Source organism: Neofelis nebulosa, chromosome 8, assembly GCF_028018385.1.
Source record: "Neofelis nebulosa isolate mNeoNeb1 chromosome 8, mNeoNeb1.pri, whole genome shotgun sequence".
NCBI classification, from domain to species: domain Eukaryota; kingdom Metazoa; phylum Chordata; class Mammalia; order Carnivora; family Felidae; genus Neofelis; species Neofelis nebulosa.
Genome location: NC_080789.1, coordinates 51,718,168 through 51,744,438, shown reverse-complemented (window position 1 = coordinate 51,744,438; position 26,271 = coordinate 51,718,168). Strand labels below are relative to the sequence as shown.

General features: G+C 38.2%; 1 protein-coding gene across 3 annotated transcripts in view; it reads left to right on the top strand.

Moving 5' to 3' along the window:
- Positions 1–26,271, top strand: part of MSRB3 (methionine sulfoxide reductase B3) — a 175,638-nt gene that overhangs the window by 46,286 nt on the left and 103,081 nt on the right. For all 3 annotated transcript variants that reach the window (XM_058742121.1, XM_058742122.1, XM_058742123.1), the window contains exons 3-4: positions 2,648–2,756; positions 4,394–4,471. In XM_058742121.1, coding sequence (XP_058598104.1) covers positions 2,648–2,756; positions 4,394–4,471 — 187 coding nt within the window. The remainder of the gene's footprint in view (positions 1–2,647; positions 2,757–4,393; positions 4,472–26,271) is intronic.

Here is a 26,271-nt window from a genome sequence, read left to right as displayed (position 1 = left end):
CCTTTAAGTGCACCAAAACCAAATAATTTGTAGGCTATGACATAGGGCACATTCCTACAAAATTTGTGTGAATGCTGCTTTAGTGGTTCTTGAAAGACAAACAAAGAAAGCTGGAATGAAATCTTTATCCCCCTCCCAAATCAGATGGGGTCTGACAAAAGAGTACAGCAGCACCCTTTCAGAGCTTGCCATTAAAACGAGGTCTCTGTAGCACAGTTAATGAGATGGTTCATAGTGGAAAACAATCTGTTTTTAAGAATGTTTAGATCAAAAGTAATTTCTAATCTATGAAATAAGGTCTCCTCAATACCCTTCATTCACGACTAAAGCTTTTATGTTTGTATTATTTACTTCAATCAGATGTTTTCAATTTTACCTTTTCTCTCTGTACAAATGCTTGACATGGTTCGTCAATACTGACCAACAATTTTATTCTTTCTTCAGAAAAGGGAGATTTTTTGAGAGAGGGAGAATGAAAAAGAGAGAAACATCTTTGCCTAAACGATTTGCAAGCATCTGTGCTTTAAGCTACTTTTTATGAACACTCCTTAGTAAATGACTCAAGGTAAAAAAGCAGAAAAGCATCCAATGTTAGGAAATTGCAATCCAATACCATGTAATTTAAACCTGCAGTTTGCTTCTCTTGTACTAAATGACATACAGATGGGTAGCTTAGTTCTCTCAACTTTGGGAACACAATTGGTCTTTTTGTATGAATGAACATATATTAACAAAAATATTTTGGACAGCATTGTTTAATTCTAGTTGTATAGATTTTAATTACCATGCCACTGGACGGAATACTTTTAACCAGTAGATTTTGTCACGTTAGACATGCAGTTAGTCTAACAAAATCCACAAAGGTACAACCCTTCCAACTGATAAAGAAATACAAAAAAATAATAATAATAATTTTTAAGAAGTCTAGAGTGAACGGAGCAGAAACTCAGCTATCCCAGTCAACTGATACATAACAAAGAGCAGCTCAGCACTCAGGCTCTGGAGAGGCTTGTTCTGACAGGACAAACACTTCTCATCTACCCCTTGGAAATATTACAAGTGTAAGGAGTAGGTGTTTGGATAAAGCCTAGTATAATATGGGTTCCACTGAGATGAGAGACCAGCACACCATTAGTGATATGCCAGCTGTTCCTGCGGATCTTTCCAGGCCAGAGCAGGGCCAGCGTGCTCTGTGGAAGGTCAGGAGAGGCGCTGTTTGACAACCCACAGGCCTGCTCCAAGGTGCGACTTTCTCTTTGGCTCTGCTTAGCTCTCTTCCCGCCTCTGTATTTTCTCATAGAGAATCACCCGCTCTATCTTGGTGGCCCTGATCCTGGAAGCTGATATGCTTCTTCAATCCCACAATCAGGGTAACTGGTTAGTCAATTTTGTCCTGGTTGAATTTCAGTGATCTCACATACTATGACATTGGGGGACTGACAAGTAAAAGAAGTAGAAAATGTTTCTATTCTAAATCAGAATTCTTTTTATTTCACAGAAGTTGAGTTTAGTATTCAGGGAACGAAGCAAGCTTTCTTTCAGTAACTTCAAAACGTGATAAGAGATTTTTGCACATGGGGCCAACTGCAAGCCTTTTTCCCACTGTGATGGATGACAAAAGGAAAAAAAAAAAGCAATTTGACTGCAGTGAGTAAGGGTTGCCCCGTCTCAGAGTTATATTTCTTTTCAATTCATTTGTGTAGGTAAAATAAAATACTCCGTATAAACAGGTGTTGTCTGAACATTTTACTGCAGTCTGTATAGGTTGAAATAAAAGATGCCATTGTTATTAAAATCACATTAAAATCATTTCACCATTCAAATATACTCAGTGAAGTCTTCCTAGATACACTTTGCAAACAAGATGTAGGTCTGTAAGTAAAATCACATTCACTTTTCTTCTTCTCTTTGTCTTTCCCCCCTCCCTATTTTTCTCACCTTTTCTTTGGAACTTATTGAATCTACATTAGTGTCAATGCCTTCTGGAGTCTATTAAAATTTTCTTGCTGCCTGCTTAACCTGGTAAGATACAATCTTTAAAAGACATTCATTTTTAAGGGCTCCACAGAACCTAGTGCAGTATCTGACAATCACAGAGAACAGCAATTCCTAGTCACGGGAAAAAAATGCATCTTTAGGGTTAAAAAAAAAAAAATAGGATGGTATTTAAATCACCCAGAATGGAAATTAAATGACAGTTTCCAGCTATTCTACTGAGTTGCAAAGTTTTTGAATGGGGAGTTATTATTTAACCTAATATGCCCATCATCTTATCTATATACAGTGTAAATGCTTATAAATGGAGCTATGCTTTTGGAATTTATTTGAAAAAACAAGGTCATGGTTTCAGGAGACGTAAAGGATGTACTACCATCTTTGTGAATGTTCAGTGAGTCATTACCATCACATGCTAGTATCCTTGACTCTAGCACCTTGTCAGTGCTCCCATGGAATCACCTGAACCTTGAGAAGGATTCTCTGTAAGCGGAGAGAAATAGTCAGCTGCGTTGAAGTAAGTTTGGTGCGTGAGGGGCTGGTCTGGTGGTTGACCAGTGACTGCTAAAGCTGGGCTGTGGCGGCCAGCCAAAGCAAGCATTCGGGATCCAAGCTAAAAAGCCTCCTTCTCCCATGTCCTCTCTTTTTCCAGGGTCATGTAGGGATAAAAAGAACTGTAAGGTGGTCTTTTCCCAGCAGGAACTAAGGAAGCGGCTGACACCCCTGCAGTACCATGTCACTCAGGAGAAAGGGACCGAAAGGTAAGATGAGCTGCGAGGAATGGTCATTAAGAGCTAGTTTTCTTCACCCCGCCCCCACCCCCCCCCCCCCCCCCCGCTTTGAATCCTGTTCCTTGCCATTTAATTTAAAGAATGCTACACCTCTTTGCTAACATCTACAAATTGGTATCCTTGAAAAGGTTGAAAATGGTACTGTTTAGGTGAAGACTAAGTTTTATTTATTCTTTCCCCCATTCAATGAACACTCTATCTTATGTAAAGTCACAAGGCTTTTATTAAGGGCCTGTTTTTAGTTTACTACAAAATGTGTGGAAGTAATAGCGAGTTAGGTACATTTTTGGGGAAGACATCACAGTAAGCAAAACCACGAGGGACATGGCGCTGTGCCAGGACGCTGAAATTTTGAAGGTGGCCATTGTAAGTATAGACGTTTTGGCTGCAAAAAGAAGGTAGCATAATTTAGTTCCTTTCTACCCCACTCCAATTTCTTTTTGAAGCACATGTGGAGAAAGTATTTATTGGCTCATTTGTGGTTGGAATGTCAAAAATTTTCAATAACTGCCCTCACATGGCTTTGGTCCTTGGAAATTCGCCCTAAGTCCTGAAAAAAGAGTCTGTTCACTTCCAAGACGTTTTTAGTGAATAAAGTCTCTCTCAGCTGATTCCAGCTCAAAGGTAACTTGCCAAGGTCCAACCATTTTGTTGTTTAATTTATACCATGGAGGCTGGCATAAGGCCGTGACTTACCTCTGATCCAAATTTATTAATGATGTAACTTCTTGTTTTCATTCATGAACTGAAAGAGCTCTTTACCACACATGGGGTCCTTGTTAATAGGCAACACTCTCTTCCTGTCACAGTATATACTGTTTACTGAGTTTGCCAAATGTTGAATCTCTGACAGAGTCTACCCTCACCACACAACGAGCCGACGGTGGGCTTCAGTCTCAGCCCAGGAGGACCTCTACCCGTCCTGTTGTGTACATGACGAGCAAAATGATTGAATGCACACAAACAACTAGAGATTAGGTCATTCTTAAAAATTCTGTTTATAAAAAAATTGGACCTCATAAAGAGGGTGAAAGGATAATAAAAACAAGCTGCAGAGCACATAGACTTTTTGTTGGGCTAGCACAGCTGATTTGCATTAGTGGAATGACCTCCTAGCCTTTAAGATTGTTAACTTAGAAAAATATTCCCTTAAAGCTGCAATATTCCTTTTCAAACCAAAAAATAAGTCTCCTTCCACTTGAAGTCTTGGACCCTTCTGCATTTTGGGGTATACACTCTTGAACACTGTAGAGTAGGCAGAAATCTTGTGTAGTAATGTTTTCTTCTGCGAATCTGAACTACAAGCTGTTTTTTTTTTTTTTTTATAGCAAAAATTTTTTCTAAGCATTACATAACTAGATGGCTTGGGTTTTTTTTTTTTTTTATTTAACTTGCACTGGTTTGGAGTAGTTATATGCACATTTTATTATATAGATTTGAAGTATATTAGTAATGTTCAGATTTCCATATGTTTGGTCTGTTCTCATTTTAGGACAAAAAGCCCTTGAAAGATTTATTAGAGAAATCTATTTTAAGCAAATACATTCTATAAGAAATAATGCGAACTTTGTTTAATTGGTTTAATGCCCTGTGTATTTGTTTATCAGTGCCTTCGAAGGAGAATATACACATCACAAAGATCCTGGAATATATAAATGTGTCGTTTGTGGAACTCCATTGTTCAAGTAAGTATGTTAAAAACCTATGGATATGGACACTTCACAGATGGTAACAAGCTAGTTATTGCTCATTCACATTAAAATCTTTATAGTACTGGGGCGCCTGGGTGGCGCAGTCGGTTAAGCGTCCGACTTCAGCCAGGTCACGATCTCGCGGTCCGTGAGTTCGAGCCCTGCGTCAGGCTCTGGGCTGATGGCTCGGAGCCTGGAGCCTGTTTCCGATTCTGTGTCTCCCTCTCTCTCTGCCCCTCCCCCGTTCATGCTCTGTCTCTCTCTGTCTCAAAAATAAATAAAAAACGTTGAAAAAAAAAAAATTAAAAAAAAAATAAAATAAAATAAAATCTTTATAGTACTGCTAAAAAAAAAAAAAGAATCTTCATACTACTAAATTCTCTTATTTCTATTATTTCTGTTTTCTCCCCACAAGAGTAATTACTGACTTTCATAATAAATTACCAGCTTGCTAGGCTGGCTGACTTTGCCCTGTTTGGACCTTTAAAATTCACAGTGTTCACTTGTTCATCGCAATTAACCATGGTGCTTACAAGGGCTATGAAAGAGATTTTGGTGGGCACAGAAACATTTATATCGTTGTTGATTTTTCCGTTATCACGTGATGGCCCTGAATTTATTGGTTGGGCCGTGGTGAAAGTTCTTCGTGTGCATCCTTCAGATTGAGTGATAGCCACCTAGTTGATTACTCATACTTCTGCGAGGAAGGGCAGTACCTGTATCAAAAGTAACACGGGACTTCCAACAGATAGTTGTACATATGTAAACAGATTATGTAATGTGATTTTGACAGTTTTTGCACTGATCCACAATCTTTATTTTGAAGATTCCCAGTAGTTTCCTATGAAACAAGCAGTGCATAGGCTTTGTCGCCCAAATCGTTAATTCAGCCAGTGTATTCTGGAGATTATGGATCTTATTCAAGAAAGGAAAATCTTCACCAAAATTTATTTATCTAGGTGTAGAAAATCCTAGAAGCCCTGTACTTCCCACCGGGATGCTGATTTAGGGGAATGAAAAGACAGAAACCTTAATTGAGGGTAAATGTCATTTATTTAAAGCAAAATTACAAATTTCTTAGGGGAATTGAACAAACAAGAATCTGATACGTGTAGCATGTAAAACATACTTAATATCTCTCCATAAATGTTTCCCTTTTAAAGCACTTGCATTTACAGATTTTCCAGAAATAACAGGAAACAGTAGTTTCCTTGAAATTTTTTTAAAAAGTTTAAAACCTTTCTTAACTTGCATAAACCTTATTGCACATTAGTGTTGGTTGAGAATCTGTTCTGAATTCTTATGTATTTATTCTTCATGTTAAAAAAAACCAGCCCTTCAAATTGTCACCCATTTCCTCTCAGAAAACACACATCTTTATATTTCAGCACCTTTAGCTTGTGTCATAATAGTTGATATAACACTTAAGATAGTTGCTGAGCCATGTTAAACTTGTTAATATCCCAAATGGTAAAAATTGGCCACATCCCCCTTGCCTTTTGTTTAAGATTCCCCATCTCTTTCCCTATCATGTGATTCAGTAGAGTAGTGGATCTAAGGAGAGCTTACTGTTTTAAATAAGAAACAGAACCACTATAAATGAAGGATTTAACCCATGTGAGATTTTGAGTCACAAATACTGAAAACCTTTATTTAAACATAGGTACTGGTGAGATTCAAGGAGTTTCACATTTGATGTGACATTATGTCTATTTCCTTTAGCATTCTTGTAGGGAAACCTTTACTTTTTCTAAGTTTCTAAGGAATATGGGTTAATATTTTTATTCTATTTCTCCCTCACCCTATTTTTAAATTGTATGCTTCCTCTTATCTTGTCAATTTAAGGAGGGGGGAATGCTTTAGCCTTGATTATAGAATGTATTCATTCATTGGTCTAGTGCTGCCCTCTTCATACTGGAGACAGCAAGGTGTCCACCAACACTTTCCAGGGGCCACAGGGCACAGACAGTTTTGAGGGAATCAGTTTTCTGGCCCTCAACCTCTGTATGTATGCGTCCCTGAAACTCAGGTGCGTGAGAGAGTCTGTGCTCAGCTGCCTCTTTCTTCCTATCTCCTCTATCATAATCCCCTTCTCCCGCGTTACAGAAGATATCATACCTTTCACCCATCCCAAATCTTACTATGATTTATTGTCCTGGGATAGCATCTCTAAGGCATCAAGCAAAATGATAGTTTTGGTAAGACTGCTATCCGCTTATCTTTCTCTCCATCTGTTATCTGGTGTCTGTCTATTCATTTTCTACCTGTCTCCTTAAGTGAGATGGTTGTCCTAAGAATACGTATCCACATATTTCTTTAAATTTTAAAAATGAAACTCTTTTTTTTGATAGTTTGATTTGATTGATCGATACAACAGAGAGGACTTCCTTTGCCAATGAGGTTATATGGTGGACTTTTTCACTTCCTAGATGATCTAAATATGTAGCTTTTTAAGGTTTTGACAAAAATGTATTTTAAGCATGTAATCTATTTACAGACACCAGAAAAGTCACTTATTTTTTCAATTATTGAAATTTTGATAAGAAATGTTAGCGGTTACTTTAAAATATATAAGGGAGTATATGTCAGTAAACCACACAGTAATTTGAACAGGAAAAGTATAATTTAAAGAATTACTCCCTCTAACAGAGGATTGGGGTAATGAGGGATTGGCTGGCAGGGAGTAAATAGAAATTCTAGAGAATACAGAACTCACAAATAGAAGAAGGAATCATGACCACTAGGGCTGAGATAGAGCCCAGGGAAAAGCTCCCCGTGTGCCCCGCTCCCCACTTTCCTCTCCCAGGGGCTGAGATCTGGGTCTTATTGGAGAGGGCATGGCTGTACCTAAAATAGCAGAGAAATCACCGCAGTGCCATGACTGTGCGACTTTCTGGAAATCTGCCCTCTGAAGTGCTGGGGAAAGCTGTGTATAGGGAGGTATCTCAGTGTAGATACTCCACTGCAAAAGTACCTGGGTTGGGGGGGGGGGGCGCCACGGGAAGCTGCTGGCTGCCAGGTGCTGCTGATTCCTGGCCCCGAAAGCAGCACCTGGCACCAGAGAGGCTGCTTGTGCTGTAGGAGCCTGTCACCAGAAGAGTGGTGTGTGGGGCAGAGGCCGGGCGCTGGGAGAGCTGTCTGTGTCAGGGGCCGGCTGCGGCAGGAGCCATTCACTCTGCAGCAACCTGGCTTTGGAGAAGCTACCTACACAGCAAGGGCCCAGAAGAAGAGAAGCGACGTGCCCTGCAAAAGCCAGATGCTAGAGAAGCCACACGCTCTGCAGGAGCCTGCTGAGCAAACATCCTGAAACTAGGAGGGGAACACACCTTGCTCTTCCATGGTCTTTGTCCTGTGCCCTCTGCTGACAAAGTTTAATATCATGTTAGCTGACAAAGAAAAAAATGTTTAAAGGTCCCAGCTCCCTTTTAGCAGAGTAGGGAAGGCTAGAGGACAGAGAGGCAATAAATTGATAAAAAGCACAGAATGTATATATACAAATACATATTTTCCCAGATTATACACACACACACACACACACATATATATATCCCAATATATGTGTTTTCCCAAAATTCTTTTATTGACTTTCATGAGTAAGTTTGAAGGCCACTCACTAGTTTAGTGAAGTAATGGCATCACTAACAGACAACTTGTTGAGATAGTTGGTTTCATACTTTGGACACAAGGTGCAGGGAACCAAAGGGGTGTGTGAGTGAGAAAGTGTATGGGGTTTTTGTTTGATTGTTAGGGAGCAGGGAGTAAGGGAAGAAGATGGGGCAGAAGAGACCAAATAAAGTAACAACATGAGAGATAATAGTGCGAGGGAAACAGATAAAAAATAAGGTAAAATAAAGAAAGAAGTGCTGAATTTGAAAATGCCCAATCATTAGCAATGTGAAAAGATTGTTTTCCCAGTTGCCATTTCTGTTATCAGTATTCATAGTGTATGTGCATGCGCATTCACATGCGTATAATTCTCTTCTTTCATTTGACTAATATCTGTATACATAATATTTCCTTACAAAAAAGGCCATTCAATTATTCTCCTTTCATTTTCAAACTTGTGCTCTACCCTGAGTATGCTCCCTTTCAACAATATACTGCTTTCTTACCGCTTACCAAGTACAAGAACCTTATTCACGGACTGCGTATAAACCAAATGTGTAATTTATTCCATGGTTCACATTTTCTTCACATACACAAACTCTACCAACCTAGTTTATTTCTCATGTAGTATTCCTGGGTTTCAGTTAGTAAATTAGCCGACAGAAGTAAGAATGTTCTCCCCTCTGGTTATTTGAACTTCTAAAATTTCATAAAATGAATTTATTGCACATCAGATAAACCAGAGAAGGCATTGGTGAAATAATGTAATTCAGAATGTATTTTTGACCACTTATATTTGCTTTGGCTGACACTTTGCCAGGTGTTGTGGAACAAATATAATAAATTTATGAACTATTTTTTCCTTAAGGTACTTACAGTTTTGTTGGAGTGATAGGAAAAACAGAATGAACAATGATAAAATATGGAAAAATAATGCCACTGTCTATCTGGATGTGTCTGTTAGAAATGCGTTCATGTGTAATAGGAGGGGTATGTGACTGCATCAAAGTTGGACCAGTTGTCGCAGAGTTGATGAGACCACACTTTACCAGGCAGAGAAGGGTTTCGTTTTTTCCAGGTAGAGGATGCCTGATAGAGAATGCCATGGAGAAGAAGAATTGGAGATAGGATCAAAAGTGGATTTTGCAAGGAAACAGTTAGGAGACTGGTCCAGTAGGAGTGGGGAGGTGAGTTATGTTGGGAGTAGTGGGAGATTTGGCTGGAGGGTTAGAAGGGACCAATTAAGAAGGCCCTGAGATACCAGAGAGGACGTTTAAATTCCTACTAAAACCCTTTAAGCCCTGGGATCTCTTCCTCTAGGAAGCCCAGACTCAGCCTTCCAGGGTGAACTTTGGTGTCCTTTATCTCTGCTCCCACGACACCTTGTGTCCACCTCCATCCATGTACTTCCCATGTTGTTTTGCAGTTACCCGTCTATATGCCTGTCTGCCCACTAGTAAGGGAACTCCCACAGCAAGGCCAGGCCTTACTCATGTTTCTATCTCTAGCCCTTAGCATGTAATAATCACTAAGTATTTGTTTGTTGGTCAGATTCATGTCTAAACTTTGTTAGATGGGTTATGGAGAAATTTCAGACAAGTCAGTAGCGTGATGAAAATGGGAAGTAAGCCACAACAGGGTAGAAGATAGATTTCTGGGGGTGAAAAGAGAAGGCAATAAGGGTATGACAGCCTCAGTGGAAACTTTTTTCCTTGGTAGCTAATAAACCTCAGCATTATCCATGTATAATCAACTCCTAATAATTTTAAGACTTGGAAGAAACATATAGGATAGTTTTTATTCTGTATGCATTAACTTATCAGGCCTCTCACTGAATAAACAGCTCATTTTATACAGGGTCATGAATAATATAATAATAATACAAGAACTAACATTTACATAGCACTTAATATGGCAGGCATGGTTATAAGTGCTTTATGTAAATTCAACTTTTTAATCTTCATAACAACAGCACATTTTACAGTTGAAGAAACTGAGAGAGGATAAATGCTTTGAGAAGATCACATACCAGTATACAAATAGATTTAGAATAGTAACACTCAAACTTTTAGGCAAGAAGAAAGGTAAAGAATTAAAGGAAGATAAAGTTTTAATAATTTATTTTGGTCACTCTAGTCTCGTTATTTTCCTGAATAGAAATGAATGGAATGAATGGAACACACACACATGTGCGTGCGCCCACCCATGCGCCCACCTCAGTTCCTTGAAAAATCTGCTCTTCGTTGTAGTAGTTGAATTGACAGTTGAAAACCATTCCAATCCAGGGAGGGCTGAACCAAAGGTAGATAGACCCATCATGGCAGGCCATCAGTAAGGACTCAGCTTCACACTGGTTGTTTTTAGGGAAGTCCCTTGGAATCCCGACAGGAAGATGTAGTAATGTCCAGGAAGCCATCAGGCCATTCAGCATCTGTGAGGTAGAACAGCAGCAGAGTTCATGGGCAGGATTCTAGTTATTGAAACTTGAAGGTCATTTTATTTTCACATTGACCGCCCCCATTACATTTTCTCAAGTAACTGTATTCCAGATTTTCACCACTTTTTTTGAATTCTCTCTATACGTTTCTGAGAAGCTGAGGCCAACTGACATGAGCTATCTTTTTTTTTTTTTTTAATGTTATTTATTTATTTTGAGAGAGAGCACTAGCAGAGGTGGAGCGGGGCGGCGGGGGGGCGGGGGGGGGCGGGGGGGAGGCGGGGAAGGGCAGAGGGAGAGAGAGAATTTTATGAAACCGTGACATCATGACCTGAACCAAAGTCAAGAGTCGATGCTTAACCAACTGAGCCACCCGGGCTCCCTGACATGAGCTATCTTAAATGTCTTTTCCTTCTATCTCGAAAATATTTTTAATGTTTATTTATTTTTGAGAGAGGGTGAGAGAGAGCAGGGGAGGGGCAGAAAGAGAGAGAGACAATCTGAAGCAGGCTCCAGGCTCTGAGCTGTCAGCATAGACCAGATGAGGGGCTTGAACTCATGAACTGTGAGATCACGACCTGAGCCGAAATCAGTCGCTTACCACCCAGGTGCCCCTTCATCAAAAATTCAGAACAGGCAAGGGCTAAAAGCAACTGGTGGCACCAACTGAATATTAGCCCAGATGTGTGACCTCAGCCTTATCACCTGTGAAAAGGGGCAAAATAAAACCGAACAGGTGTAAGAACTGAATACAGGAAAAGGCCTATGGCCGATATTCAACAAATGTTAAAGTCAAGTGGCCTGACAAAGTTTTGGGAACATATCCTGCTATCACAACAGCCTAAGAAGCTCCTTAAAATGTGAGAAAGTACAGGCTTTCTGAGAGGGAGTCTGTCTGTTAACAGTAGATATTAGTGTGATGAGTCACTGCTTCAGCTGTGTTGCTACATTTCAAATGGAACTCTGCTGCCAAAGTATTCACACATGCTGCATTTCACATGAGCCTCCTGTGCAATTTTATTCTAGGCTACTAGAAAATTTAAGCAGTTTTTCAACTCTTTAAGAACATAAGCCTTTTCACTGAAGAAATTCCAGTTCGGTGCCACACACAATTTACTCAGCTATGCTATTCCACGGATGCTATTCCACTTATCATTAAAGGAGATTTTCCACATAAACTTTTCCCCTTCTGCTACAATATTGTGTCTGCGGGTGTGCCTGTGTGCATATGGGAACATGTGTGTGTTGTGGTTGTGAGTGGAGGAGATGTAAAAGGGAGGGCCATTTTCCATTCTTACTGTCTATTCAAATCCTATTCTCTCAACCCTTTAAAATGCTATCCGTATAGTATTTATTCATAAACCACTCCGGTCACTATGGAATCCTACCAGGAAGAGTAATAGGAACTTAACTTCTAGCTTTCTTTTTATGAACTCTAGCTAGAAATTGCTCATGATTCCAGCAAATGTTTTCTAACCTTTAACAAAGTGCATTTAACTTGAATTTAGAAGATTCGAATTGCCCTTCACCTCATTCTAAATCCTTAATCCAAGTAAACTTTTCAGTACAATGAAACTGCTCTGAAATGAACTAGATTTCTGAATAGTGGCTTAAACTGGAGTTATATCTACATAACTCATATATTATTTTGAAGAGAATGTAAAATTGACTTCTCTCATCCCATTGACCCTTCCTGTCTTGTCCCCACAAACAGTGATTTACAGGACAAGTATCTGTAACAGAGGGAGTTAACTTTTCTATCTACATTTCATCTGAAAGCTTAGGGCAAGACCACAGCTAGATTGAAAGAAATGTACTTCCTGGAGCTACTGGCAAAGATAGGGAGCAAAAAAACATTGCTAATGCCTGACTCGTTAAACTGCTGGGGGTGGGGGTGGGGGAAGAAAGAAAGACAAGACAAGAAAGAAAAGCATAAATAGCATACATAAAACAAACAACAACTCCATTTGAGAAACCAGAAAACTATAGCAAGTCATGATTCAGAGTTTAACAATATGCAAAGGTAATTATAACTGCATTTCCTGACACAGAAAGGAATTGGAGCAATGCCTACACATAAAATCCCTGGATAGCTGGAAGGGAGTTTGGGTGCGTGTGTGTGTATTTGTGTTTTGCAAGAAGAAAAGTGGGGGCAGAGCAATCTTGCCCTTTATTACTTAAATCACAATCCCAGTTCTTTCATTCATTTTCCAAATATGGACAGAAATAGCTTAGATTCTTCTTAATGAATTAGAATGGATAGTTAGATTAAACTGGGAAAAACAGTAGGCAGAGTTTTAACTATGATTCATGTAAATTATCTTGTTTGCATGAATATGAACCAGAATATTAATGAGTAATTATTATGACAGTTCACAGACTTTGAAACTATGGAAGGGCATCTTCTGAAAAATAATGTGCAAGTTTTAGCGAGTGATTCCAAGGCCATCCACAAAGCTGCCTCTTCCTGTGAATGAATAATTCTTTCAAAACGTGGTCACTGATTCAAGGAGACTGCATAAATTTTCATTCAGATTCATGTCCTCAGTGTGTCTTCTACGTGGATAAGTAACCCATCACATTATCAAACACAAGTGCAGAAGCCATCCAGAGTACCAGATGGAAGGTGGTGGAGGTTCCCGTGTGGACTTGCTGTATAACCATACGCAGGTTCCTTAAGTATTCATCTCATTTTTCTCATCTTAAAATGGTGAAAATAATATCAACCCTTTCTAACTCATGGCACTGCTGTAGCAAATGAAATAATTACATAAGCATGCTGTAAAAGATATAAAGATACAAGTATAAAAAGTAAGGTTTGTAAAAAACTGTGCAGCTTTAAGCAAATTTGCATGGTAAAGTATAAACAGCAGGCAAATCTAAAGTTCTCAAAATTAAGTCAGTATAGTTTGCTTTTGATTCCAGCATTACCACATTTTATAATATCGTTGGACCTAGTGATCCATACCCAAAATAGTTTTAGTTTCTGCTGAATAATTAAAAACAAATTTAGTATAGATTCTAAATTCCCCAAATAATGTGACTTACATGAGTAGCTGAGAGTTTAAATACATTAGTTAGCGGAAAGTCTCTCCTTAACAAATCTATAAACTTTTGAGAGAGTAGGTCATGATTTAGGATTTTTGTAATCCACATCTCCACCCAGTGCAGGGGCATAGGACTTTGCTTATCCTTGGTACTCAACTATTTGTGAGATAAATGGTTTAATTCCAGTTACGTCGAGAATAATTGTAGCATTAAATGATTCAAGTTGATACTGGAATGGGGGAAGTATAAATAGATACTTGGTGATAGACTCCCCTAATTGTTATCTCCTACCACACTTTCTAAAGTGTTTTCTGTAGATCACTCATAGAACTTTCTTTGGATGCTTATTTCAACAATAGCATTGCTTGCAACTGCAAAGGCATATTTGTCCCAACTAAGGAAGAGATGGAAATGTCTATGGCTGGAACCTTATACAAGGAAACATTAAAAGAGCAAAAAGTGACAAAAAAAAATAAGAGTCAGCTACCCAAAGCTGTATCAAAAGAGAAGTTCATAGTCAAATATTTTTTATTATTAAATATAAGAAAGAGTAAAAATAACTGAACTAAATAGTCAACTCAAAATGCTAGAAAAATAACAAAAACAATAAAATAAACTAGGGTAAAGTGCCCACCTTTCCTTCCAGGGAATTGCCAGACATTCAGAAGGAGAGATACCAGCAGACCTGGGGGTTTCAACCTCGGCACTATTGACATTTGGACTGGATAATTCTTGGTTACAGGGGGCTGCCTTATACATTGTAGGATGTGTAGCAGCATCCCTGACCTGTACTCACTAGATGCCAGTAGCACTAGTCTCATTCCCAGCCCTCCCACCCCACCCCCACAAGCTGACAAAGAAATATTTCTCCAGATAATATCAAATACCCGCGGGGCAGGGGCGGGGGGGGTGTGTGTGCAAAATCACCTCCATTTGAGAACAACTGATCTTAACAAACCAAAAGAACAGTAAGTCAAGCTCTGATTTGTAGTGTTTGCTGATTTCTGTGTGCAAATACTTCTACCATGGGCCATATTTCAAGCTACAAATGTGACCTCACCGAATGTGGAGTTGGGAAGAGATGCGTAGTAACACCATTCATTATATAATTTCTCTGTATACACCTACAACAGATGTAAAGAACACAGATAACAGTTAAATTTAGTAAAAAAAAATTAGAAATGGTGAGTTTGGGAGTATTACTTTTGCTTTTAATGTAATTTATTTAATTGTTAATTTATATAACTTATTTTTAATAATGCCTATACTTAGCAACTGACTCTTACATTCCTAGAATTTTAGCAATATGCTCTCTCAAGCTTCAGCACACCAAATTGTGGGTGCAAAGCAAGGGAAAACCAAATATATCAAAACCTTCAGCCCAGCCTCAAGTCCATGATTAGATTAAGGTGGTCTTCCCTTTCCCCTCCCCACTCTAGCTACCTATCAGAAGATAGGATGAACCATCTATAAAAGAAGGTGACATTATCCAGCATCCAGTGTTTCATACACAATGTCTGGCATTCATCAAAAATTACCAGGTATACCAAAGTGAAGGACTAAGGGAAATAAACTAACAAAAGAAACAGGTCTACAGATGGCCCAGATATCCAGATATTTAAGTCATCAGACACAGACTTTAAAATAACTCTGATGAACATATTTAAAAAAAAATAGATGACAAAATGAATTTCACTGGAGAACTAGAATCTATTTTAAAGTATAAAGTAGTTTTAGGGCTGAAAAATGCCATACATGAAATATAAATACAAGAGAGAAAAAAAGCAGGATTAGTGAACAGAAAAACAGGTAAGTAGAAAATATTCAGACTGAAGCTAAGGGAGCTAAAAAAATGAAAAGTTATTGAGAAGCTAATACAAGAATTACAGTTTCAGGAATGACATATTACAGCCATAGAAAGGGAAGAAACAGGTAATGGGAAAGAAGCAATATTTGAAGAGATAATAGCCAAGAATTTTCACAAACGGAGGAAAAAAAAAAAAAACACCTCAAGTCAAGATTTAAAAAGTGCTATAAATCTGAAACAGGGTGAATACAAAAAACAAAACAAAATAAAAAAACCACATCTGGGTACATCACAGCAAATCTGATGAAAATCAAAGGCAAGGAGAAGGTCTTAAAAGCACTCAGATAAATTAACTTGAAAAATAAAAACAATTAGACCTATTAAATAAAACCAAGGGGTTGATCTTCGAAAAGACCAATAAAATTGACCATTTCTTTCAGGCCTAATCAAGAAAGAGAGGGAGAAAGAAAAGAACATAGGTCCCAAACACTAGGAATGAAAATTGGATAAAACCAAAGACATGGAAAAAAAAATTAATGTAATATGCTATGTATTCCTATTCTAATTAAAAATCTCAGCGTAATTTTTTTTAATTAGGTAAGATACAAAATTTCACTATAGGAGAGTTATAATACTTTAGTTGACCAGTAACCATAGAAAAAATTGAGAATTATCTTTTACAGAAAAAGGAAAAAACATTACTCCTATGCAATTATAAACTGTGTCAATCACAGAAAATAGATGAAAGCTTACCAACTTCTTTGACCAATGTAAAATGCCTCAAAAACCAAGACCTGACGAAGATATTCCAAGGAAAATATATAGACCAAATGGAATTATAAAAACAGGTATAAGGATTTTATTTTATTTACTAATTTTATTTTATTTTTTTAGAGAGAGAGTGTGTGTGAGCAGGGGAGAGGGGCTGAGGGGGAGAGAGAATCTTAAGCAGGCTACATGCTCAGTGTGGAGCCTGATGTGAGGCTCAGTCCCATGACCCTGGGGTCGTGACCTGAGCTGAAATCAAGAGTCAGATGCTCAACAGACTGAGCCACCTTGGGGGAGGAGGGACCTAGATGTAAGGATTTTATTTTATTTTTTTATTTTATTTTATTTTATTTATTTATTTTTTTTTGACGTTTATTTATTTTTGAGACAGAGAGAGACAGAGCATGAACGGGGGAGGAGCAGAGAGAGAGGGAGACACAGAATCGGAAGCAGGCTCCAGGCTCTGAGCCATCAGCCCAGAGCCCGACACAGGGCTCGAACTCACAGACTGTGAGATCGTGACCTGAGCTGAAGTCGGACACTCAACCAACTGAGCCACCCAGGCGCCCCATTAAATAAGATACTAGTAAAAGAGATGTAGCCATGTGTTGAATGAGTAATACGCCATGGCAAGGTAAGATTTACTTCAGGAATGTATGGATAGTTCAATACTGGAACATCTTAGGAAAAACTATGATCATTGTAATTGTGCCCAGAAGAGGTTTTATAAAAATTTAAAGTACATTCCTTAATTAAAAAAAAAACCTCTTAGTGAAATAGGGATATGATTAAATATTGTGTTTCATCAAATCTAAGAAGACATTGATTGAAGGAATGATTATTCAATTATTATTCAACACCAAGGAAAAAAACCTGCCATATAAATTGTGAAATTCTACTTACTGATCATAGACACATCTAGGTTTCAGAGATGTGAACATGCTAAATATAAAAAGTACCCAATCAAATCAATGAAGTACCACAAGTGGTATTGGGGTAACCAGCTAAATATTTAAAAAATAAATTTAGATCCTACCCTCAATATCTTACAACCCAGTATCTTACACCCCAATAAAATTCTAGGTTAAATAAAAATTTAAAATATTAACAATAAGACCATACAAGTCCTAGGGGAAAATATAAAGGTAAATTTGTATAACATTGGGGTGAGGTAAGCCTTTCTAAACAAGATTCCCAAGGCAGAAATAAAAAAAATATATATATGTTTGGATTACCTAAATATTTTACATTTCTATAGCTCAAAAACACTTTAAAAAAACTGGCAAACAAGCCACCTGGGAGGAATATATGCGACTCATGTGAGAAACGGAAGATTAATATTCAAATCAATTGAGAAAGACAAGCATTGGGAGATGAGTAAAAGATGAAAAATCTTCCATCTCTTAGAATAAAAAAAAAATGAAGGGGTGCTTGAGTGGCTCAGTCGTTTGAGCGTCCAACTCTTGATTTTGGCTCAAGTCATTATCCCAGGGTTGTGGGATTGAGCCCCGCGTGAGGCTCCATGGAGCCTGCCTAAGATTCTCTCTCTCTGTCTCTGTCTCTGTCTCTCTCTCTCTTTCCCCCTCTGCCCCCTCCCCTGCTCACGCTGTCTCTTTCTCTCTCTCTGTAAGAAAAAAAAGAAAAACAGTAAAAAATGAAGTAAAAGGAGAGATAGTTTTTGTAATATCATCAAATTCAGTGTCGGTCAAGGTCTGGGAAATTAGCACTTTACTGCTAGGTGGAGTGTGGATTGGTAGTAAGTTTCTGGACAATAACTTAATGATTTATGTCAGAAGTCTTAGAATTCTGAATGCCATTAATCTAGCAAATACGCTGCTAGCAATTTACGCTAAACATCATGTTAATGTATTAAAATAAGGCTACAAGAATGTGTTTAATCACTCTTTATGAGAGCAAAAATTAATTTGAATATCTAGCTAAATGAACTCCCTAGTGAAAACGTATGTGACATTTCAAATAATATTGCAAAAGAAAGCTTAATGATCTGGAAAGAAATTTAAAACGAATTTAAAAGTTTACAAAGTAATAATTACATGTGACTCCATACTTATAAAATACAAATATCTATAAATACATGAACATAAAACAGCTTAGAATAAGGTTGTGTACCAAATGTCAATAGTAGTTATTTCTGGGTCATTAGATTATAGGTAATTTTTTTTATCTGACCTTTTTATTTGTTTTAAAGATGAACATGTATTTTAGGGGGTGATAAGAAAAAAATATTAAATATTTTGTCTTTATGTGTTACAAACATTGAACTATTTATTTATTTATTTATTTACAGTTTATTTTTGAGAGAGAGTACAAGCAGGGGAGTGGCAGTGAGATGGGGGTACAGAGGACTCAAAGTGGGCTCTGTGCTGACAGCAGACAGCCCGATGCGGGGCTCAAATTCATGAGCCACAAGATCATCGGACATTTAACCAACTGAGCCACTCAGGCACCCCTGAACAATTTATTTTAAAAACTTACCTTAGAAATGTCATTCTTCTATCCCCAAATTTATCTTTCCCCAGTGATAACTGGAAAGAATGAAATAGAATGCAATTCCAAATTTATTTTCTAGAGCCCAAATTCATCTTGTCCATTTAATAATTTACTCATAACCCAAGTAGATACGTTACCCACTGCCTTCTCTTTTATCCCTAAATGACTGGTAATAATGATACGATTCCAGGAAAGGTGACCACTGGGGTCTAAATAGGTTCGCTAAAACCTATTTGCAAACCTTCTCTTGGCCTACACTTCAAACATTATTTCAGGTTTTCTCCCTTCTCATGACTGTCTTCCATCTGCCTCTAGCCCTCACCTGCTCTTGTTTCCAGACACCTGGAGGTAACTGATGAAGGATGGGACACCAGTTTTAGAAGAGGTATTCCAGACTTATTTTCATAAACTGTCATGTTTGAATTGGGATTTAAAAAAAAAAAAAAGCAACCATTGATTGAGAGCTTACTAGGTACCAGGCATTATGCTAAGCACTCTAAAGAAAATTGTCTCCTTTATTCTTCTTAACTGAAACAGAAAATCAAAGCTCACAAAAGGTGTGCAGTTTATTCAAGGGAACACTGGCAGTAAGAGGTGCAACTAGGACCAAATTCAGACAAATTCGGGTCTGGCTCTTCCTAGAGGCAGCACTCCTTCGCTCCTATATTATGTTGTAATGCCTCCTTGTATTCTGGCTGAGTATTCTTTTTGCTGAGTAATTCACCATCTGGTAGCTGTCACGCTCTGGCGTTAATTGGTGCTAATTTTCTAATGATAGCCGAGTGACTATGCTTGCATTTTAAAGTGGAGCAAGCTATGATTAAGGTGTAAGACATGTGAGGTTAAAGTCACAATTTTCCCCATTTAATGTGTGCGACCTTAAATAAGCGACTTAACCTCTATGAGCCTTAATTTCCTCATTTGCAAGATGAAGATAATACCTGTGTCATGAAAACTTTTGAGAGGATTAAGTAAACAGTGTTGAAATGTTTTGTAAGTGTAAAAAACACTACACATGTGAAGCATTGATACTAAAGCATTTTAAGGATTGGCATACATTGCAGCTTTCACAATGAAAGTTCATTAGAGAACAGGAAGCATGCCACGTATTTAGAACAGAGACCAGAAGGTCAGTTAGTAAGTAATGCTTTAAGCTTCTGGCAAGTTTGTCTGCTTGGCGATCACTGCCTTGCGGTTATTGCAGACTGGGGTTGATGACAGTGAGTAGTGATTTGCTGCAGGGGTGGGATAAGGAGGAGACTGATTTTGCTTGTCCAGCATAAGCCCAGGAGACAATAGATCATCGATAGCCCTACTTCTCTCACAAATTGGCCAGCCTATTTCTGGAGTGCTGTGCTCTGTGGTTCAGTGTAAGACCCTCGCCTTAAAAGGCTCATAGGCCGAATGGACCACATGCAGGGAAGAGTGACTGATGGTTAGGAATCTCAAAACTGTGTCACTTGAACAGATGATGGAAGGGAACTGAAAATGCTTAGCTCAAGGGGAGGAGAGAAGGCATGGAGCCTTTGTGGTCTGTAGTTTGTAAATCTAGCTGCCCATTAGAACCACAAATTCCAAGCCTGTCCCCCCTCCAAATTCTGATTTTTAGCAAGATTGTGGTGGAGCCCCGAGTCTGTTTGTTTTTTAAAGCTTTCCTCTAATTCTTATGCTTGGTTGCCGTGAATCTAGATGAGACTTAAGAAGGATTTGCCTTAGGGTGATGTTAATAGCCATGAGAAGGAGGGAACAGCACTACAGACAACAAACACTACAGACAGTAAGAGCTGCAAAGATTTCTCAACCGTCTGTTGAGAAAAAGCTGTTACTAAAGATTAATTTGCTGTTTTAAATGTGGCTTGGGGGAAAAAGATGATTACTTCAGCTTTGGAAGTCTGATAGATTTCAGGTTGTAACCTAAAATTTCAGGTGTATCAATATTCCCCACAGCATGTTTCTAGTGAATATTTGTTCGATCAGAATACTACTTCTGCAAAAGACTAGCTCTGTGACATGTTGATATGTGTTCCATGAAAAATAAAGAGGGTTCTGTGTACTCTAAATACACAGGATTGCTCTCTGGGAAACAGAGTTACAATGAATTGCATGGTTGCTTCATCATAAAAATCAAGGAGTGCACAATTCACTCATGTTCACTGTAGAGCTCTGGAAGTGGATTGTTCTAGGTAGCATTTTCAAAAATGATTCAAAAAATGATTCAAAAAAGATTCTGACCTCAGAATCTTAACCTAGGGATGTACTGTGCAGCTGATATTACCGCTGAGACACATTGAGAAATGCCACAGTAGACAAAGAAGATATTTAAGTTTAGTATGTAGAGCAAAGTATATAGAAATCACAGAAGGAATGAACCTAGGCTATGAAATGCTAAGACTCAGAAGACTAAGAACCAGTCATTGGGCTTGGCAATTGTGAGAGAACAATTTCTTTAGAAGTAGTAGTGAGAGCAAAGATTGTGAAGACTTTTGGATGTAATCTCATGGTTTCAAACCACAAACCAAAGTGGAGATAATGTAAAATATTTGAAATTGGGATGATCCCAGAAAACATAGTCATCATAGTCACATCATTATAGTTAAGGTAGGAATGGTAAGGCTAACCCCTTGTAACTGGAGGGAAAGCAAACTCAAGGGAAAATTTTATCTTATGTTTTTTGATACACTGAAGAAAGGCATAAAGAAGGATATATTTAAGGTATTAGAAATGAGGGAAAGAGATTTAAAGACCAGATAGAGTAAACTTTAAAACAGAAGATTAATTTTTCCCCTTTTAGGAAATAGGTAAAAGGAATTCTTTTTTATTTTTTTTAAATTTTTATTCATTTTTGAGAGAGAGAGAGAGAAAGAGACACGGAGTACGAGTGAGGGAGGAACAGAGAGAGAGAGAGACACAGAATCCAAAGCAGGCTCCAGGCTCCAGGCTCCAGGCTCCGAGTTGTCAGCACAGAACCCGACTCAGGGCTCGATCGAACCCATGAACCGCGAGTTCATGACCTGAGCTGAAGTTGGACGCTTAACCGACTGAGCCACCCAGGTACCCCAAAAGGAACTCTTTTAGATTAGTGATTGTCCATCTCTGAGATAAGTGTTTAATATTCAATTTTTTGGGTTGTCTAGATTTTTTTTGCCTGTGTATGTTAAAGTATGCTTGCCGTAGAGCAGGAGTTCAACACGTGGTGACTCTTGTTCGTGTCGCTGTTGCTTCTACTATTTGAACACTTTACTGCCTTACACCACCACCAGTGAGTAGACAAAGGAAAGGAGAGTCAAAGTCAAAGCAGATAACTGTATTTGTTACCTTACGTCATTACTGTATTTCATAATCATGTATTAGCTGGATGTTACCCACGAATTCTTCTGCCATTTATATTTTCTCTCTTATTATCTTGCAACGTGCTTGGAACAAGCTACACTTGTTCATTAGCGCCTTGACAGATTTTTCAGTGCTCATCCTACTTGAAGTTTTTCTGCCCTGAGGGAAGTTGGCTTTATGCTGCTGGAGATTTGCACGTTTTACTTCTATGTACTCACTTAAGTATATAGTGTTAATGGCCGTTGCATGACTCATAGTCTGCATAAGCATAAATTAACTCCAGTACCTCTGTGGTGTGCCCTCTTTGAGATTGCTCTGGAAGACCACCCAGAAGTGGAATTTATGCAAACTGCAAAGGTCCATTCAATTTAAGAAACTGAGTGGCACTGACCAAATTACACCTGCATCCTCCAGTATGAACCAGCTACCCATTTGCTTCTGACTGAGGTTCAAATTGTTGATCTTAAACTATAAAGGGCTTTATGGGCTGAATTATGGCTACTTTAAACAAGACTTCTTCCTTCAAATCAAGTGCTTTGCACATAGTGAGCACTCCATAAATGCTTTTGACTATGACTTCGTGAAAGTTCACATCTTCTGGTGAACTTCTTTTCATGGTCTCCAGCTTTGAGGGAAGGCTTTTTGATATCGAATGTTTGTCTTTCATATTATTTTTACTTGGGAGTGTAATGGAGCGTAAATTTACTGACTACGCAAGACACATCACCTTAGTGATAATCTTTTTAGCTAATTTGCCAGCCCAGTCTGAGTAATTCATGGAATCTAAGGATTTATCATTTCATTTGTGTGGGCAGGGACAATAGCTGTAAAAGAAAATATTTTTAGTAAGTTCACCAAGAAAGTAGCAAATGTATTGTTGTTGTTGTTGTTGTTGTTGTTGTTGTTGTTGTTATTTTGCCTGGGAAATGAATCTTTTCTAACAGATTTTTCACTAGTTTGGTGCTTAGTTCATTATTTCCCACAAAGATAACTTTATAACAGGGATGTGTTAACAATTTCTGAGTATGGAATTCATACAAAAGCCCTGGGAAATTTTTTACTTCTTTATTGGGCAAAAAGTTACTTTGGAAATTACTAATATAAACAAATTAAAATTTGTTTATATATAAACAAATATATATATAAAAAGAAGAAAAGTGGGATGCCTTGCTATTTTAAATAGAAATTTCCTTTGCTTTAAAGGAATGCCATCCAGGTCAGTGGTTCTTAGGATCATCTGGAGAACTGAAAAGTATAGATTTCCAAACTCTTCGATCTGTGTTTTGTAAAAGCTTGATATAATTCAGAAAATCCTGTATCTTCCAGATTCATTTATTTGGGTAACATAATGGTTTAGTCCTAATTTTTATTTCAAAGTTAGGTCAAGAAACATCTTCTGTCATCTCTTTTCAAGGCAGTTATATACTTTTCTATTAGAAAGTAGACTTTTTGTGTCTTTGGTTAAAAAAATATAAATATATATATTACATATATATATAGTAACCTGAGATCCTGTGAGGGACCATACAGCCTGAAACTTTATCGACCCTACCAAGTCACAAGAGTAAATCCGGAATTAGCAACAAATAGATGCGGCAAATGATTCAGAAGCAGCCTATTCTCTTGCGCTCCCCCCCCCCCCATATACTAAATAAAGGTACTATTCATTATTTACCTAGTTACTTGAACAAAAATTCCAAGAGTCATCCTTAATTCTTCTTTCCTTCACCCTCCCTAATCTACCAACACATTTTGCACTGTGCGCTTTCAAAACACATTTGGATTCTGAGTCCTCACCATCTTCACTGCTTTACCATTATCTTTATCATCTGTTACCTGAACTTCTGTGATGGTTTTTCTGCTGTGGCTTTCTTAATATATTTTATTTTTTTTGAACAGTTTTGGATTTGCAAGAAAATTGAAGAGATTGTACAGAGTGATCCCATATACTCTCTTATGCAGTTTCTCTTATTATTAATATCTTACATTTGTATAGTATATTTGTTATAAGTTATAAACTAATATTGATACATGTTTATTAACTAGAATCCATACTTTATTCAGATTTCCTTAGGTTATACCTAATGTCCTTTTTCTCTTCCAGAATCTTATCCAGGGAACCACCTTACATTTACTCGTCACGTCTCCTCAGATTTCTCTTGACTGTGACAGTTTCTCAGACTTTCCTTATTTTTGATAACTTTGAAAGTTTTGAGGAATATTGGTCAGGTATTTTGTAGGATGCCCCTCTATTGGAAGTTGTCTGATGTTTTTCTCATGATTAGACTGTGGTTATGGGTTTTGGCGAGGAAGATCACAGAGATAAAGTGCCATTTCAATCACATCATATCAACGGTACATACTATCAACATGATATCACATTTAATATTGACTTGGTCACATGGCTGAGGCAGTATTTGTTAGGTTTCACCACTGTAAAGTTACTCTGTTTTCCACTTTCTGTACTGTTTGGAAGGAAGTCACTATGCACAGCCCACACTTAAGGAGTGGAGAGTTATGTTCCTCATCTTGAGGGCAGAGTAGCTACATAAATTATCTGGAATTCTTCTGCCAAGAGAAATGCGTGCCTTTTCTCTCATTTATTTGATTAATCATTTGTTTATATCAATGTGGACACATGGATATTTAGTTTATACTTTGGCTTATAATTCAATACTACTTTATTTTATTGTTCATATTGTTCCAGCTTTGGCTCCTATGTCTGTTTGACATACCTCCATCAATGTAGGGTTTTTATTTGTTTATTTTTGAGCCCTTCTTTTTTTTTTTTTTTTTTTTTTTTAATTTTTTTTTTTCAACATTTTTTATTTTTTTTTTGGGACAGAGAGAGACAGAGCATGAACGGGGGAGGGGCAGAGAGAGAGGGAGACACAGAATCGGAAACAGGCTCCAGGCTCCGAGCCATCAGCCCAGAGCCTGACGCGGGGCTCGAACTCACGGACCGCGAGATCGTGACCTGGCTGAAGTCGGACGCTTAACCGACTGCGCCACCCAGGCGCCCCGAGCCCTTCTTTGTTTTATAGCACTACTTGATAATCCAGGTTTATCTTGTGTATTTCCTACCCCACTTCTAGAATCAGTCATTTCTCCAAGGAGCTTTGGCTCCTTTTATTAGAGAATGGTATTAAAAACCAAGATCTCGGGGTGCCTGGGTGGCTTAGTCAGTTAACGCATCCGGCTCTTGACCTCACTTTGGGTTCTGATCTTGGGCTTGTGAATTCAAGCCCCATGTTGGGTTTCACACTGGGCGTGAAGCCTACTTAAAAGAACACCACCACCACCACCACCAAGATCAGGTGCCAGGTGGCCTCTCTGTTTTGGTTGTTGTTCCATTGTGGTGCATTTCTCACATAGTAGAGTGAAAATTTACATAATTGTGATTAGACTATAATTCGTTCTTTAAAAACTCTGATGATTTATGCTTAAAAATCACAACTTCTGGCAGTGGCTTTTAAAGTTGAGATCTGGCCCTTGTTTACTTTTCTGATTTCCATCTGTTGCCGTTCTCTCACTCACTTCTTTCTAGATACATTGGCCTTTATTTGCCCCTTCTTCTTCTCTCCTTCCTCCTTTCTGCCCCCCTCCTGCTCCTATTCTTTTTTCTCCATGCTAATCTTGGGTTCTTACATTTGCCTTTTCCTTGGGAATCGGTACCAAAATTCTGTTTTGCACCCACATTGGATGTGGGCTCTTTCTCATTCTTGTGGCAACTGAAATGTCATATCCTCCTACAGCATCTCTCTGACAGTTTATTTAAAACAGGTCGCCTCCCCACTCCCCCCACCCCCACCCCAGGAACTTTCCATCCCAGTACCCTCTAGAGTTTATGATGGAAGGCATTCTATTTCAGCCTCTATATGAAATAGTCTTATTTATGTGATTTGCCATCTGACTCTCTTCACCAGAGTGTGAGCTCCTTGAGAGCAGGAACCTTGTCTGACTTAGTCTCTGCTATATCCCAAGGCCTAAAGCAGTACCTGTATATAGTCAGTGCTCAATTCATATGTGTAAGGGATGAATGGGGAGAGGAATCGATGACTTTCTCACCCATTTTGCCCTTGAAAGTTTGCCTTAGGCTGAGTTTTAATGGCTTCAACTAGAAATGCAAAATTTTTAAGTGAAATAATGAATGTCATGAAAATTAGTTCCTATATTTAGTTTAATTATTGAACTGTTTAATCCTAAAATTCTCAAGGAAAATTTATCCTTATAGCATTTTCCTGTGCTTCAGCCATTACTCATTTTGTTCTAAAAAAGAACTGTATA